The sequence below is a fragment of the Gavialis gangeticus genome, unplaced genomic scaffold, assembly GCF_001723915.1.
Source record: "Gavialis gangeticus isolate Ggan-Ray unplaced genomic scaffold, GavGan_comp1, whole genome shotgun sequence".
NCBI lineage: Eukaryota > Metazoa > Chordata > Crocodylia > Gavialidae > Gavialis > Gavialis gangeticus.
In genome coordinates, this window is record NW_017729032.1 from 3330640 (window position 1) to 3347544 (window position 16905).

The 16905-nt window shown below is 44.7% G+C and overlaps 1 protein-coding gene across 2 annotated transcripts in view; it reads right to left on the reverse strand.

Annotated features, from left to right (window-relative positions):
* Positions 1-7307: 7307 nt before the first annotated feature.
* LRRC32 (leucine rich repeat containing 32) overlaps positions 7308-16905 on the reverse strand; it is a 26391-nt gene continuing 16793 nt past the window's right edge. For both annotated transcript variants that reach the window (XM_019525200.1, XM_019525201.1), the window contains exons 2-3: positions 16432-16522; positions 7308-12041 (exon numbers count right to left, since the gene is read on the reverse strand). In XM_019525200.1, the coding sequence (XP_019380745.1) occupies positions 10101-12041; positions 16432-16518 (2028 nt within the window). In that variant the 5' untranslated portion in view covers positions 16519-16522 and the 3' untranslated portion in view covers positions 7308-10100. The remainder of the gene's footprint in view (positions 12042-16431; positions 16523-16905) is intronic.

A 16905-nucleotide genomic window follows, 5' to 3' on the forward strand; every position in this document is an offset into this window, starting at 1 on the left:
CCCTTCTGAAATGGAAAGGCTGGGGCCACCGCTATGGAAAACCGGCTGCAAGCAGCAGTCAGCAGCTCAGCTTCCCTTCCCCCCTGGAATCAAAAGTGAACATCTGTTTTGTCCAGGGGATCGTTGTAACTCAGAAGGCTTCCTGCAAAGCTTTCTGAGTTACAACAGGGAGCTGCACTTCTGTCTGCACCCTTGGAGTCCTTTCCCAAAGGGCAGCAGAGGGTAGGGACATCCTAAGTGTTGTGTGTGAATGAGCTGAGAACTACTCTAATGCAGCAAACCCACTTGAACACTCACTTAGGCTTCAAGTTGGATGGGTTTTTCTGTATCTTAATCATTCTCAGTTCGTTCACACACAACAATTAGAGCTACCTGCTGCTGCCCTTTTGAAATGTTCTCCTTTTAAAAAGGCTCTGAGCTTTCCGATGTCCACACCGTTAGGTGTCCAGGGTGTCAGAGATGTAGGCTATCTAGCAGCTCTGGGGTTAGTCAGCAGCTGGATCCACATTTGATGGATCTGAATGTTGGGCATAGTCTTCTGCAGTGATAGTCCAGGTATCTAAGTACCACATGAGGACTCAATTTATGAAAGGCCTTATCTGTGAATCAGATTCCCTGATGGCTATAAAAAAAAAAAGGAAACCATAATTTAGCGATTATAGGTCAAATTTCAGAGCTGGTATGGTTCCATTGAAGTCTTGAGCGTAACACCAGGGATGAATTAGGCCAAACATGATCTAGAATAACATGTATAAAGCAATAAACAGCTGCCAGCTTCAGTAAACAGTGGCTTTCCCAGGAGAAAGCATGGAATAACGAAGCTACATTTTTAAAGAAGTGTTTGGTCTAGAACGTGTCATGATTTTTTTGTCAACAGCCTTTTTTCCTTTAAAAAGTTGTTTCATAACAGCTGAATGGGCTTAGAGAAACCCATTCAATTTGTCAAAAAGTTCCCAGAGGAAAGACGTTTCCAAACAAGATTGACTTTTTATTGCAGAAAATGTCTTAATGTTGTTTTGGAACGAGGAGAGACAATTAAAATGGAGTTATGGTTTAATTTGCTCTAGTGTTGTTCTGTTTTTTATATTTCAAATCCAGCAGCTGCTTAATGCTTTCGAAGGACCGCTGCTTACCTGGATCAAAAATGATTTAGCGTTTGTGACGACCCCCGCCCTGAATTAGATTCTAAATATGGAGAATTTTAGAAATTTGTTGTAAATATTTCACGTATTGAATCCAATTATCAGAAGGTTGTCACCTCCCTCGCCCCCCTGCCCCCCCCGCTATAGTGGTGAAAGCAGCAGCAGGGGTCATGAAGTGTGGCAGGGGGCTCCCTTACCCCCCCAAGGCACCTTCCCCCCTTGCCACCTGCCCCCCTGTCTGCCCTTTGTAGATTCTGCCCCTGCCTTTGCCCCCTGTCCTCCCAACCACTTATTGTCAGGCATGGCTCCAGCTCCATTCCCTCCTGGGGCACATGGGATGTGCTTGATTTGACTTCTACCTGGCTGCACAACAGTGTTGCAGGGCCAGAGGTGTCACTGCAGCTGTTGCATGGCTGGACAGGGGCCAAATCATCCATGTGCTTGTGTCTCGGGAGGGAACGGAGCTGGATCTGGCCCTGGAGCTGCCCCTGACAGTAAGTGGTGGGAGGGAGGGGGGCGGAGGCTGGGGGCAGGCAGCTGACTGGCCCCAACCCCCACCTTATACTCAGATCCAAGATGAGTGGCTTCCTCCCCACCCATGTTGAATATTTGAATAAATATGGTAATTTCTTTTTACTTTTTAAGGTACTTTCTGATGTAGTGATTGTTTGTGTATGTATCACTTGCCTGGCTGTTATGTAATGGCTATTGTGGTTTTTTTCATTTTTTTATCTTCCTTTGTAGATTGAAGTGTCTCCTATTTGTGCTATAATGAAGTACTTTGAGACAAACAGGAGACACTTTGATCAAGACAAGAAAGGAAAATGGTTTGGCTATTACGAGCAGCCGCTGCCTTTTTTTTTAATTTTAAAAGTACAAGACATGTAATAAAACGTTTCCAGTTCTATGTTTCCCATTATCGGGGATTTTTCAAGATCGTGGTTTCTTGGGAAATTTGGAAAATACACGTTTTCATTTGAAATGAAAATAGATTGAAAAATGTTGACATTTTCTGGGAACTAGAGCTTCTGCCTTTCCACCAGCTCCATCTCAGACCTGTTCTGAAGCACCTTCTACCCAGGGGCTGACACTTGGGTAGGAGCTTTGGCTGTGAAACATGCTTTCCAGGGTATTGGCAAAGCCAACATATCACTTGCCTCTGCTCCCATTTCCTCCCCTTTGAGAGCGGTAGTCAGCTTTCATCAGCACTATTTTGCAAAGAAACAAAATGCATAATGTTATTAATTATGGAGAAGTCAGGCTGGAAGGGACCTCCATAGGTCATCTACTCCCTCCCTGAGCCGGGATCATCCCCATCCAAACTATTCCATACAAATTCTTGTCCAACCTGTTCCTAAAATTATGCAGTCAACCCTACCGCACAACTACAAGGCACAGGACCCGAACCTGCCACAGGTAAAGCAGAGGGACAGCGGTGGTCAGTGTCCTGCTGTTGCAAGGATAGTTAAAATGTGCCTGAGAGCCCCCTGTTATTTTTTTAACCCTAACGCTTTGCATGTCTTTCCTTGCTTTTTCTTCTATTTTTTCCCATTGCTTTATTTCCTCTTTCTACTTTCATCAGATAATTTAATCTCAAAACCATTTCCTTTATGTTTACCCCTTGACCTCCTGTTTTTTCTCTCCTTATATTTCCTTTAGCCTTTTTGATCCCTCCTGGCAATATCCCCAGCCCTTTAGCTTGCCCATCTGATAAATGCTTTTTTACCTGTTCCTGTCTCAAAGACCCTATATTCTGCACACCTTCATTTCCATGGACACTGGGGATAGCATAAGACTGCTGGCTATTGGGTCTGGCAACATTTTCAGTGTGAACCACATCTTCTTAAGGGGGAATCTGGAGGATGCCCTTCATCCCACTTGAAACTGTGCCGATCACCAGCTCCCCCAGTCATAGCCATGATGTGTATGGCAACTACACAAATCATTTATCTGCAAAAGTAATGGTAAGAAAGTATTGAATCTCTTTTTAGCTCTCTTCGAAGCAATTTGAAAGTTGAAAGAAGGGGGGAGGTACTTGTATGACGTGACCAACCTGGTAGTCATCAGCAAGCAGCTCCCAGCAATTGCTCCAGAGACCAACAATAGTTCATAGTCCACACTTTGGAATAAAACTAGACTGTCACCCTGTCTGTCCCTATAAATGAAGATTTGTTCTGTATATGTTTTCTAGCGCTATAATCCATCTAGTACTAAAATAGCCCCCAAAATGTCTTCTCCTAGAACAGAGGTGGGCAGTTATTTCATGCAGAGGGCCGCTTACTGAGTTTTGGCAAGCCATCTCATGGCAGGCAGCCAAGGGCAGATAAATATTAATTTTTTAATTTTTTTAGGGGCCCCGCAGGCCAGATGCAATGGCCTGGTGGGCCGCATCTTGCCCAGCCCTGTCCTAGAATAATGTTGCACAGCCTGATAGAGAGAACTGGTTACTAGCTGTGTTAGACGGGAGTCAGTTAGAAGGCAGGGATGATGTGCACCTTTCTCCACGAGCTAAAGGAGAGCAAAAGAACAAGATTTATAAAGCCAAGTTTGCTAGTACAATACAGTCAAAGTTTTCCTTGGATACTCAGTCTGCTTTGTCCCTGTTTCGGTTTCATGCCATTTCCTTAGTTATTGCATCCTTCCATGTATCACCCTAAATAGTTCTCCTTCTTCCTTGTTCACAATCTTCACATACTTGTGGATAGCAATGATGCTATTTAGCAAAACGTATATCCTTGTTTATCTCAGTTAAACTTTCCTCATAAATTGGTCTCAACATCCTCTGTGGAAGTTTTCTTTTCTTAACCCTCTTCTCTCAATGCTGCCCAGTTGGTTAACGTCCTTCCAGTAGTAAGTCGCCTCGGTTTAGTCTCATCGGAAGCCCTTTGCTCTCATCCATGATCTCCTCACTCTTTCTCTTTTTTTTGCCCCATAGGCTGCTACTTCTTTCCTCCCCTGCATTCAAGGAAAAGGTTTAATATTTGATGGACTTTCCCCCTTCCTTGTACCCAGAGGAGGGGGACCTTGACAGATACCTCTTGCTATGTGAGATCCATGGGCATCCTCCAACTGCACAAAATTTTGACAGAAATGCACCAGCATATTACCTGCCCCCTCCCTTCTGCCTTTTACTACCAGCCATGAGCTTTACCTGTTTCTCTTGCCCCCACAGGTGTACATATTTCCTCCTGATGCCCAGTGACCACAGGTGTAGGCCTACAAGAAAAACATCTGCTCCAGCTGGGTAGAGCAGGAGCCACCAAAGCAGAGGCTGAAAGACAGCTGGTTTAAAAATGAGAAGTCTTTGTAAAAACTCTGCGATGCGTTTTTGTTTTTGTTTTTATTACCAAAAAATCAAAATTTGAACAAATTCCCCTTTCTATGCAGGTGGTCAAAAATGATGGGGGGAATGCCACCCACACGGCTAAAAACAGGGGAGAGGAAGTTCATGAAAATGTCACCTAAATACTTTCCATTGATTTCTCAGATTAAAAAATGTCACCGAGCTCTTGCGATGCTTTTCTTTGTTTGCTGCACCCTTAGCTCTCTAACCACTTGCAGTACGTGCCGAGGTGGAAGCCATGCTGTTCTCAGAATTGCAGCTGCAGGAACAAATTCTTCAAATGTACTTTGTTCTTATCTCGTGTCTTTTCCTTTGAACTAAGTGAAGTCATGACTGTGAGTGAGTGGCTGGTCCTCGAGTGAGAACATATACCTTGCTCCATCCGAGAGTGGTTTACATGGTAAAATTGGGTATTTGCTATTCTTCAGCATCCGATGGACTCAACATGCTCTCACTACATTGAAGAAGTGTATCAGCTTTCATAAGGAACTCTGTAATGAAGAAGGAGCTAGTAAACTGGCCTGTCTCAATTTTAGGTAGGCATAAGTCAAGGCACTTTAAAGCGGATCATTTTTAGAAAAACGCGCAGTTGGCACTTTCTGAAGAATCTGGCATCTTTGTGGGGTCTCAAATTGAGGTGCCCCAAACTGAGGCACATACTGACTAAATTGTTCCATATAAGTAAGCGTGTAGTAAGAAAATGAGAGTCCGTAGGCTTTCAGTGGTACGAAGGGTGTTTTTTGTCGTGAGAAAGTCACTTAGCACGAGCTATTGGCATAAGCAAAATTAGGCTAAACAAAGCAAATCCTAAACTGAAGTATTTATTATACTGGGCCTTTGTGTGAAAACAGAACTGGTGCCTGTTTATAGAAAGCAATAGATCCATCTAAGAAGCTTTTACATTCAAACTACTACATGTTTCTTATATATAAGTATAAAATGGGATTCGGGGTGCTTTTATCTTTGTAGCAGGATACTGGCTGTCTAGAACATAGATGGACGCAAAACAAAGAAATCTCTGTGTTTCTCCAATTTAGAGTGATATGTCCTGTTTTTCAAATAATTAATTATCGTCAGCCTTGTTCTAGCTGGCCCTTGCCAAGAACCACGTAGCAGATGGACTTTCCTGCACAACATTATTTTATGTCTCTTCCTGTGTCTCTCTTTAAAATGCCTCAACAGAGAATCCGTGTTTTTTGTTGCAAAAACAACTTATGGGAAGAGGGCTATTAGGCTAGCATATGGCCCACGTACCAGGTAAGTCCTACTTATACCCTCACTATATGTCTCAGGTGGTCCCAGTTAAATCCCTCTGGTCTGTGTGCCACTCCGTGTCTGATCCAAAGACGATAAGGCTCCATTACAGCTGTCAGCTTAGGGAATCAGTCTTTCAGGTCCTGCTGGAGAGGTTGATGTTCTTAGCGTGGCCGATGCGTGTTTGAATGCCAGTGAGGACCAAGATGAATCGTTACTTGTTGACCTCATGCGGGACCCTCTATTTAGGGTTCTCGCTGCTTCCCCAGCTGTGCTATTCCACATCTGTTTGGCCCCACCATGGGGAATGCGCTCCTGAGATTACCCAAAGGAAATGTTGCATGAGCTGTTGTCGAGTGCAGTCGGGTTCGAAGATTTTGAAACGGGATTTGGTGTCGAGCCCCATGGAGGGACCTGCACTGAGGACGATATTTGCAGGAAAAACTCCCCCCACGTTTTACTGGTTATGCAAAATCTAGGCTCCATGCTACCTCATCTTGCAAGCTGTCGTCTTGCACTTGATCATCTACTCATTAGACATGTGCCACTACAAAAGGCTCTCGTAATATTTGGGACTTGACTCAAGGGTAACGAAAGGAAGAACAGAGCCACAGGGACAATTGCCCTCATCCCGTCCTCTCTTTCTGCTGATGAAGGGGGCCAAGTAGAAGGTTGTGTAATAGTAAGGACTCTGTTGTATGAAGAAACCCCTTGTCAGGTACTTTGTAGGTTGGACTTCTTGTAGGGAGAGAAGGAAGCGCCTTTGGGCAGAAAGGAGTGAGGACTGAAGGATGGCTGCTTCCCGGGAAAGTGTGTCCCTTCACCCTCATTAATGGATACTGCAGAGTAAGGCCGTGTGGGCCCTCATTTTTGTTCCCTAAGCCCCTCTATTCTTTTCCATCCTTCCTTCTTCTACCTCACGTTCCCCTTCCCTTATAAAATGAGGGACTCAGCCAGAATGAATGAATGCTACTTCTGCATTGTTTTTAGCTCCCCGGTAGGGAAACCAAGAGAATCCAGGCTGCCCCCGGGGCTTGAGATCCCCATTGACTTTAATAGAAAAAAGTGAGGCTGTCTTTTTTTAGTCTTTCTGTACAGCTGAAACAACAACACAGCATTTAACTGTGTAACCTGCCTGGAATTGGTTGCATCACTAGTTTATTTGCTAAAGCAGTGAGTGCTGGTGGATACATTGATCATGAGTCTTTTAGAAACCTGCCTCAAAACAGGATGCACGCATTCACCGGGTGGCTACACTGCTCACTTTGCTTTCCCTTTGAGAGCAAAAGTCTTATTAGGCGTCAGGCTGGAATTTGGTTTTCATGGTCATCCCAACAGTCTCCCTGAGGAATAAAGGCCCCTTCCAACAGAAGCCTTTCTATATACTTCAACAGACTTCAGTTCAGGCCTCAACCCTGGTGCTTTCCAGGATAAATTCATTTTCTAAACCCAAGTTGGTTTGCAGTGGCCACTTGTTACCTTAATTAGGGAGCAGCTACCTCTACCCCAGGATACAATGTACAGCAGGAAGTTGCAATCCACGTTCCCCAAATAAACACCACGGCGTGGATGTTTATCTCCGGAGTAGTCCAAACCGGTGCTTTAATATATTCACGTCTGTGCATTTTACAAAGTTGGAAGGTGCCTCTGTCTTACAAAATCCCAACAATGAATGCTACAAGTCATTTTCTTACAGAATTACTTTTGAAACATGACTATACAATTATTTGTAGTGTGCTAGTTTTGACATTCAGTAGCTGGGTGGGGAGGACCCACCAACAACAGACTAGAGCAGCAACTTAATTCGGAGTTTCTTACCCGGTAGGTTTGCATTAGATCAAGGGGTCAAACTTGCAGCCTGCGGAGATGTGTCATGTAGCTCATAGGGGGGCTGGGATTTCTGGGCAAGTGGGAGTGGAGCCGGCCACCCAAATCTGGGGCAAGAAGCCCTGTTTGAGAAGCATGTCAGTGGCAGGGGGTGAAGAACAGCTGCATTAACCCCTGAAGCTGTCGCTGCCACGTGCTCCACCACTGTTGCTGCATCCCAATCACCAGGCAGATCCGGTCCAGGCATGGATGAGTTTGACACCCCTGTTATGCTATTTGAGCATTTGGATATTAAGCAGTGTAAAGTCTGACTCTTGGCATTCGCACATAATTGAAATCTTGGGGCTTGGTCCCTCTCCTGTAGAGATCGGTGAGCTTCAGCTGGAGTTTGTTCAAGCTGTTGGTGGCTATGTCTTTCTTTCCATCAGGTGGTGATGCATTGGACAGTCTAAGCAAAAAGTAGTCAAAGGTTCATCCAAGCCTAACAACCCATTAGGCTAGTGTGATTTAAGGGCAAAATGGCTTCTGTAGCCACTGGCATTCAAGGCGAGTGGATGGGGCTAGCCTTCATATATAGCCACTTTTGACTCCATAGCCCAAACGGCTAGGTATTTATTTTTAGCTGGATTAGGTGGGGACAACATCTGACCCCAGTTGTCTTTCCTGCACAAATGCGGGGGGGCTGGACCCACTGATCTTGTAAGGTCCCTTCCAGCCCCTAACATCTATGAATCTCATTATGAAACTCTTAGTATGAGTCCAGAGTGAAGCTCAAATCTACATCTTTGAAGCCATCGCGAGACACTTCAACCACTCTGCCACCACGTGGCCTGGATAGCCTAGTAGAGTAGATGCAAGACCTGTGTGTCCCCCTAATACATTCGTTAGGTTTGAGGCTTGCCAAGTTCATTTTACTGCCTGAGTCCTGGTGCATAGGCTCAGTCCTCTAGCCCCAGCCCCTTCCTTTGACCTTATTTTCATGCACCGAAGTGGAACTGTTCTCAGGGAGTTTGAAATTACTGTGTGTTTGTGCAAATACAAATAGTTAGGTCTGATTATTTGCTGCTTGAAATTCATCCTCTGGGAAAGATTTTGACAAGCGTCTCCAAAGAAATGAATTTCTTCATGTAAAAGCCAGTAAAATACCTATTGCACTCTCTGGACAAATGTCTCCCCTCTGAGCTGAATGGTGGAACTGGGGTCCTCAGTGCAGATTTCTGCACAATTTCTAGGAGGCATTATAGACGCTGCTTAGTGTGTGTAATCATGTCCTCCGTTCCTGAGTAGCCCCAGGGACTGTAACTGCCTCGTATCTACTCAGGGGTGTCAAACATGACCCTTGGCAGCAGGCAGGTGAGTGAGGGCTGTGCTGATGCAGCCCCACTTCCCCTGTGGCCAGTTAACATATAAGCACTTGTCCCGCTGCTACCACCACTTGAGCTGCCTCCACTGTGACACATGACCGCTTGTCCCATTGCCGCTTGTCCCACTGCTTTGGATGCTTGTGTTGGCCCCTGGATCCAGCCCATAAAGGAGCCCCACAGTCCAGACCCAGCCTAGGGCATGGGGTAAGATTGACATCCCTGTACTATCTGGTTGGGATTTCCTTCACTCAAGCAATGGAGGCCTATAGTTTTGGGATAAGAGGGCCTTTTGATCCCTAAAAACACTTGGAAATATTTCTTTGTATCAAAGTGGCAGTCCTGAGCTCCACTGACTTTTTGTTCCTGAGATCCCTAGCTTCCTACTGTTGCTTTGTACTGAATGGGAAATTTGCGGTCAACTCAGAAGAGCAAAAAATCACATATTGGTATTTGTCTGGGCAGACCCAAACTGTGGACAAACTGAGCAGTTGCTCAGGGTGGCATAATTGAAGGGGAGGCATTTCTAGTGATCAGTGGTTTCTAGCTGTTTAGCCTGGTTATTTATGTGATTAGGGAACATTTATTTTACCCAAGGCAGTGAAATGGCTAGAGCCAGCTCTAGTTCTCACTGGTCTTGCCTCCCATGGTTTTACCTCCTTTGAAATTGTGACAAAACAACACTTGGATCCAAGTGGTATGATTTGTCAAAACACATGGGTTTGTTAAGACAGCGCGCAAGGACTTATCATACCCAGGGTGTGATTCATTGGTCCACCTATTGTCACCAAAAAATGACTTTAAACCATGATAAGAATGTTTGCAAAGATCAAGTATCTAGGGATAGCCAAAGACTGTGCTTTGAGTTTCAGCGATGGTTTTATAGGGCCCCAGGCATTTTTTTTTAAGATCAAAAAAACCTCATGCAAGCAGAGTTTTACATATGCATTTTCACAGTTCTGTTTCAGCTTGGAACAAGTGCAAAATATAACAAATTCTCCTCCCAGACATTAGGACATTGCAACCCTAAGCAACGATGCTGGTGCAGCTGAGAGCAGAACGGAAATAGGCTTTAACGTCCATAGTTGATAGCAAAACCAAGAAATGTTTCCCTTTGTTTCTACACACTGTAGCGCAGCACCTGATTTGATTGTCACTACGTTAGTCCATGAGCTATGCTTTAAATTGCTGGCCAAACCTTTCTCTGCGGAACCAACAAAACGAGCACACTCCAATGATGATTACTAACAACACCAATGCAAATGTTAGTATAATGAGCAAGTTAATTTTCTTTAGATCCTCTTTTTCACAGTCTTGTGGTTTTATGTTGCTAATGGATATTTCTTCTTGGAAGCCAAAGCTCTTGGAGTACTGGCACGTTATCTGTTCTACATTGGGGATCTCTACATTTTTATTCTGGATCATGGCAGAGAGCCAGACATTTTCACAGCAGCTCAGTGGGTTCCCAGAAAGGTACAAGCTCTTTAGAGAAGGCTCTAAAGCCAAAATATTACTTTTCTCCAGCGTACTAAACCTGTTGTCCCGGAGATCCAAAACTTCCAAAGAAGCATCCCTGCCCCACTTTGGTAACCAGCTCAGCTGATTTTCTGAGACATTTAAATATTTCAGGACACTAAAATAAGGCAGGTCAATATTTAAATCTGTTATGCTGTTGCCATGTAACTGCAAATATTCAAGCGAATTTTCCAGTCCTGATAATGCCTTAGCCTCTATTTTCAGCCCCGGGTTTATAGAGAGATCCAAGGCAACTAATGAAGTCTTATAGAAAGTATATTTTGGTAGGCTTCTCAACATGTTGTCAGCTAGGTATAAGTACTGAAGAGTAGGATAATCAACAAACGATATACAGCCATTTTCCTCACCGGCAAGCCTTTGTTTAACTAATCCTGAATACATGCTGCAAAGGCTAATATTATTATTCTGGAGATTAAGCAGTTTGATTCTGGGCAGCCTTGCAAAGATATCGAATGGCAAGGCTTGAAGATGATTGCTTTGAACGTAGAGCTCTTGTAAATTGAGCAATGTCCTGGCATCTAGGAAAAGGCTCTGCAGTGCGTTAAAGCTTAAATCAAGAACGGTTAGTGAGGTTAATGCACTGTCGTGATTTATGGAGAAAGCCTGGAGGCAGTTTTTACTGAGATTGAGAAACTGGAGAGAGATCATCAAGTCAAAAAATTCAGTTGGGATGGATTTGATCTCATTATAACTTAAGTCTAAATAGGAAAGCTGGGATAGATATGGAGAACTTCTATTTCTGTGTTGGTTCTGATCCAGAATATGAAAAGGAGCTTCCAGCCAATCTCTTTCCATATAGTCCATATTGTCACGAGGGGATTCTGCAGAAAGCTGAATTAAATTCTTAGATAAATTTAGAAACACCAGCTTGTTCACCTGGGGGAAAGTTGGGAAGTACATAAGCTTGTTCTCACTAAGATCCAGCCACGTCAGATTAAATTTTTCCTCTGACTCTGTGGTGTGAAAAGACTCGATGCTGTTCCTACTAAGGTCCAATATTTGCAGCTGCCTGAGGCTGAAGTCAGCAATGCACGTGATGGAGTTCACGGAGAGATTGAGTTTGGAGAGATTCAGCAGAGCTTCAAAAGCACCTTCTTCTATTTCCATGATGATGTTGCTGTGGAGGTCAACCTCGACAAGAGCAGGAGACCCCTGAAACGTCCTGCGTGATATCAGTGTAATGCTATTTTCTGCCAAGGAAAGGTATTGTAGTGACGGTGCTTCGTGTGTGAAATACTCAGTCATCCCATTGTAAAGGCTATTGTGGGACAAGTCCAATGTGAGAACGTTGGGTAGAAGGCCAACCCCTCGCGTTCTGTGCTGAATAAACCTATCCAATCGATTGTGGGCTAAATTTATCTCCACCAAGCTTGTCATGTGTGCAAACACTCCCTGTTCAATAAAACTTATTTGATTGGAGTTTAAATCCAAATGCTGCAGTGATGTATAAAATGACAGTGGCTTTAAAGGGATATTTTGTATCTGATTTCCAGAAAAATCTATTTTATTTACGTTGGGATGGAGCTCAGGAGGGATAAGGTGAAGATCTTTGCTGTGACAGATTGCCTCCATGTCCACCTGCAGAGATGAGAAAAGAAGGGATCGTTAGTTATCAGCTATGGGAAGTTCAATAGCTCTGCATCAACTGTAGAGCACATAGAAATCAGTCTCGGTTTTCTATTCCCTTTCTCAGCTCACGGTTACATTTATTTCTGATTTTTCTCGAGGCGGATTGTGATCTCTTTTGAATGGAGTGACACCAGAATAAAGTCGTGTCCACATAGGAGGAATTAATATACAAGACGTGCCTATTGATTTCCCAATGGAGACGACCCCTATGGGAGAGGAGAATTGTGTCCTTAGAGTCTTCAGATCTATTATAATGAAAATTAGAGGTCGATAGGGTCTAGTTTTAAAGGCCGTATGTGACAAGGCTCCCACCATGTCCATAGTCTACCAAATCTTTTGTTCAAGTTTTGTTGGTTTTATTCTTGGTCCTCAAGGACTGATTCCACTGACTTCAGCGAGAGTGAAGCCAAGTGAAGGACTCCTCTTTGGGAGAAAGCAGATCAGCCCCATATCATTAGAAGCTGGGCTCTCACCCCTCAGATATTTGCATTTTCCCTTACTCAGTGCATAGCTACGCAGCACCTGTTGAACTAAAGGTCTCCAGCTAACACAACATCTCTGAACTCGCTTGACTTTGTCCAGTTCTCTGTTCCTCTCTGCTTGTATTGCTCCAAGGCAGCAGTTTCTTCCTTTTGGCACCATGATCACTGGCATATACAACCCTGGGTGGAGCAAAAACAATGCAGTGGGGAAATGGGATGCGAGGACCTCGTCTGCACTGTAGCTGGGGGATAAGTTGTGGTGTTTGAGGGATGTGGCCTTCTACGGGTTGCCTTTCAGTCGCAGGTAAATTTGAGCAGTCAACCTTTTCCCTTGCGTGGGTTTGATTGTAATTGAAAGGAGTCGTGAGCATGTATCCAGGGCCAGAACTGAACTGTAGGTTATAAGGAACTTTTGGGAGCATCAGGCTAAAAGGCTTTGTGTAGGCATATGGTTGTACGTGTTGTTAAAATGTAATGCCTACCAGAAAGATAAGAAACAAAGAGCAAAATGCTTAGCAAACATCAAATCAGCAGCACGTATCTAGGTACCTGGGCGACTGGATCATCTATTTCTTACAGAGAGGTAGGAAACGTGCTTGTTGAATCTTATATTGAGTGTTAGATCCTTAGAGTCTGAGCTTGTGAAGCAAGGTCTGGTATTAGGTCTTCAGAAGGGTTTTTCTTTTTTTTTTAATTCCTTCTCTAAACATCTGTTTCACAAAAACCCCTGGGTGGAGGAATGGCAGGACTATTTAGGAGAAGCTGGGCAGTGTTTTATGAATCACATAAGCATGCGAGTAATGGAGAGTACACATCTCCGGATGTGTGCCGTGTCATAAACATGCCAGACAAAAGAGGCTGCTCATCCATATCTGAACTCCAGATATTCGTGGGCTGCTGCAGGATGCTTCCCTTGTGATAAAGCTGTCTGAGAGCTCCCGAGCAGCCTGCACATTGAAATGTGAACTTTCTGGTCCATCCAAATCCAATCACAGCTGATGGCTCAAAGTGGCTTCCCTGAGCCATTAGCTCCTTCCTGCAAGGAGACTGTCGAATTGCTCGTCTTAAGCTGAACTATGAACAGAAATGGGCTCAGCCCACAGTCCCTAAGAAGCCAGCAGGCAAGCAGCTGGGCTAACCAAGAGGTTTGGTTTCCTTCAGCTTGAGGACAAGCGGGAGGCAAAAATGGGTGAAGTTACCACAAGCCAGAAAGATGCTCACATTTTTGTAGCCTCAGGCAAAGGTCCTGCCCTCCTGAAGGGCCAGATCTTGACAAGTGTTGAGCACCCCACTGGGGGTCCTCACCGCCTGATCCAGCTCCTATTGACATCAGCTGGAGCCGTCCCATTTAACTTCAAGAAGAACCGGGCTAAGGCCAGATCACCTCGAATTGCAGGAGTGGACCCTGTTAACTGCAGCCCATGAGTCTCCATGCTAAGATCTACAACTGCAGTGACCCCACCGCTCTTGCCTATCATTAATTTCCTCTGTAGCTTTCCTTTCTGTGACTCCATCATTCTTTTTGCCTACCGTCCCCCCCGTACCCACTGTCCTATTCCCTGTTTTCGGCACTCATGTCTACCCAATGCACAGAATGGATGAATATCTCACCCGTACTAAACTCCTGTATCTTATCCCAAGCAGGCAGAAAAGGAGGGAAAGTTGAAGTGAGTGTGCGGCATAAATTGACTGAGAGTGAGTGTGCAGGAGCGGACACACCTTCTCTCTGTCTCCCTGATCTTTGATAACCCCATAGCCTGAGCACTGGGAGCTCTGCCAGCCCCTTTCTTGTGGGTATTAACATGCATTGCCAGGCAGTGCTAACACCGCAAAAGCTCTTTGCTCCCTTTGGCATTTGCTCTGCATTCATGCGCTAGATAAAAATGGGTTCAATGACTGGAGCTCGGGGAAGGTTTGGATCTGTCTTTGGATTCAAATTCTGCTCTTGGCTCCAGGTAGAAATGGTCATCTCCTCCCTCTCCCCAAATGTGACTGATAGGATGGTTGGACTCCTGCCCTATTTATCCACAGCCCCAGTGTTTGAGTGCTCGGCTTTGGCCCCAGTCCTCATCTAGTGTTTACTAACTCTGAGTGACACTAGCTGACAGGTGATTTGAGGGGTCGGTTTTGGTTTGGTAAAACCAAAACCAGCTGTGACTCAGAGTTGGGTCTGGGTTTTATAAACCATCAGTCCTCAGGGGCGTTTGAATAATAAAACTCCAGTTATGACCCTTCTTTCTTTCAAAGGTGTCACCACCAGAAAAGTACCTTGTAAGACCACGATGCAAAAATCAAGCAGTGACACATTAGGGACTTCCAATAACTTTCTCTATTTAAGTTAATTCGGCGATGCTGTCTTGCTGGGACGCCCCAAGAGCCGAGGCTGGTCAGTTTCACACAGCTGCAATGAACAGTGCCGTGTCAGTTTCCCCCAGCTGGGGATCTCAACCACTGACCGGACTGAGTGTTTTGTCTGCGTGGAATTGATCCCGGTTTTCCAAAACGGATGAGAAATTTCTTGGACTCTTCCTTTGCCTGCACAGCTGACTGCAGTTTATAGCAGTGTTGCAGAAACAAGCACATGTTTACTTCTCAAGGAAGCAGCAGATCTACAACCCACCACAACAGAGAGAGGGGATGAGCCTTGTTAGCTTATTGCATGTCTCAATAATGTACGGGACTGAAACTGTCCTGTTTACAATAGTTTCATCATTTCTTCCACTCTAGCCAGTGAATCGAGCTAGCCAGTCACCTTCCCATGTTCTTTTTATACACTAGCCCTTAATTTCCCTGGAATTCAGGAAGTGCCTTAATTCAGCAGGGTGGGCAGGAAAGGAATGAGTCCCATAGGGGAGATCTGTGCAGCCAACAAATTATTTTTTTCCCTATTTTGGACATTCTTTGGGATACGTACTGAACAGCTTCAACATTAAAAAAAAAATAGATAAGTATTTTTAAATGGCCTTTACTGTCGGCTGGATAGGGAAGAGACTGAGTGGGGAGCGTGTTCTTCTCTGAATAATATTTCTGTTCTTGTTTCTGTGATGACGACCATATTTTCTCACACACAATGTGCCACAGGACAAACTATGCACCTTCTGTTTTTCCCTTTGTTCTGCCTTGCAAAACCATCTTTCCTTGAAGTAAGTAGCTGAGTAGGAGCAGTGAGGGAACGAAGCCTCCTCGTTGTTCTGCCCCCTGCGAGTTGCATGCAGTTTTTACTTTAGCTTGTCCCTGCTAAGTAGCAGAAACTGTTTTACTGTATTGTTCTCATATAACATGCACTACAATTTCTAGCAGCTAGTTGTTGGGGGGAAATGGGTGCTGTATGTGAGATAATATGGTAAAAGAAAAAAACCTCTGGGCCAAATTCTACTCTGGAGTCGGAGGTTGCGTGAGTGGGTGTGAATCCAGTCTCACTCCGGTGTAAATCGGGAAGACCTGAAATCAGTGATAAGCTCGCCTGAAATCAGCCTCAGGTTCACTGTCACTGTTTCTGCGTTTAAATAAGATGTTTTTGGAAGAAAGGCTGGCTTTATGGCTAGGACAGTGGGATTCAGGAGACCTGGGTAACTTATCCTCACTGAGCCATGGGCTTCCCCTGAACTTGAGAGAGTCAGCTATCGACATTTCTGTGCCTCGAGTCCCATCTCCAATTTGGGGATAAAAATCCTTCCTTTCTCCCTCCCTTCATATTTCTCCCCACAGCTACATTGAAACTCTTAGGAGCAAGGGGGGTATCATTACAGAGCATCTTTATAGTCAGATTTCTCCTTCGAAATGGCTTGCATGATACTATACTACTGATACATTGAGAGAGACTTGAAGATGATGATGGCTCTTGGATAAACGCTTACCATTTCACAGGGTGACTCTTCCGAGGGCCGATAGGTAGAGATCCCTTTATTCACCACTGCCAGGAAGAGTAAAATGTACGGTTTCATGGCTCTGCAGGGAAAAGAGAGAGAGTTAGCCATGTTAGTCTGAAGTCAGGTAGGGTCGATAAATCTACCCTGCCATCTGTCAGTAGGGAAAAGCAATTGTAATTAGATTTCCAACGAAGCAGAGTGGTAAGTCCATGCAAGAGGTTGCAAACCGGTGTCCAGCACAGGAATGCATGTGTATAATCAGATGGATTGACCAACACCAGAACTCACTGGTCCATTGCTAAGTTTAGTGCAAACTCCTCAGTCACCCCCGTCTGACCCACTCGAGCAGGAGAATATGGTTGATGGCAAGGAAAGCAGAACACTTCCCTGGGTTTCCCACTGTGGTTTATCCTATCTGTTTGCTTGACTGTCAGCCAGACTTTCTCAAAAGCTCATTGCCAG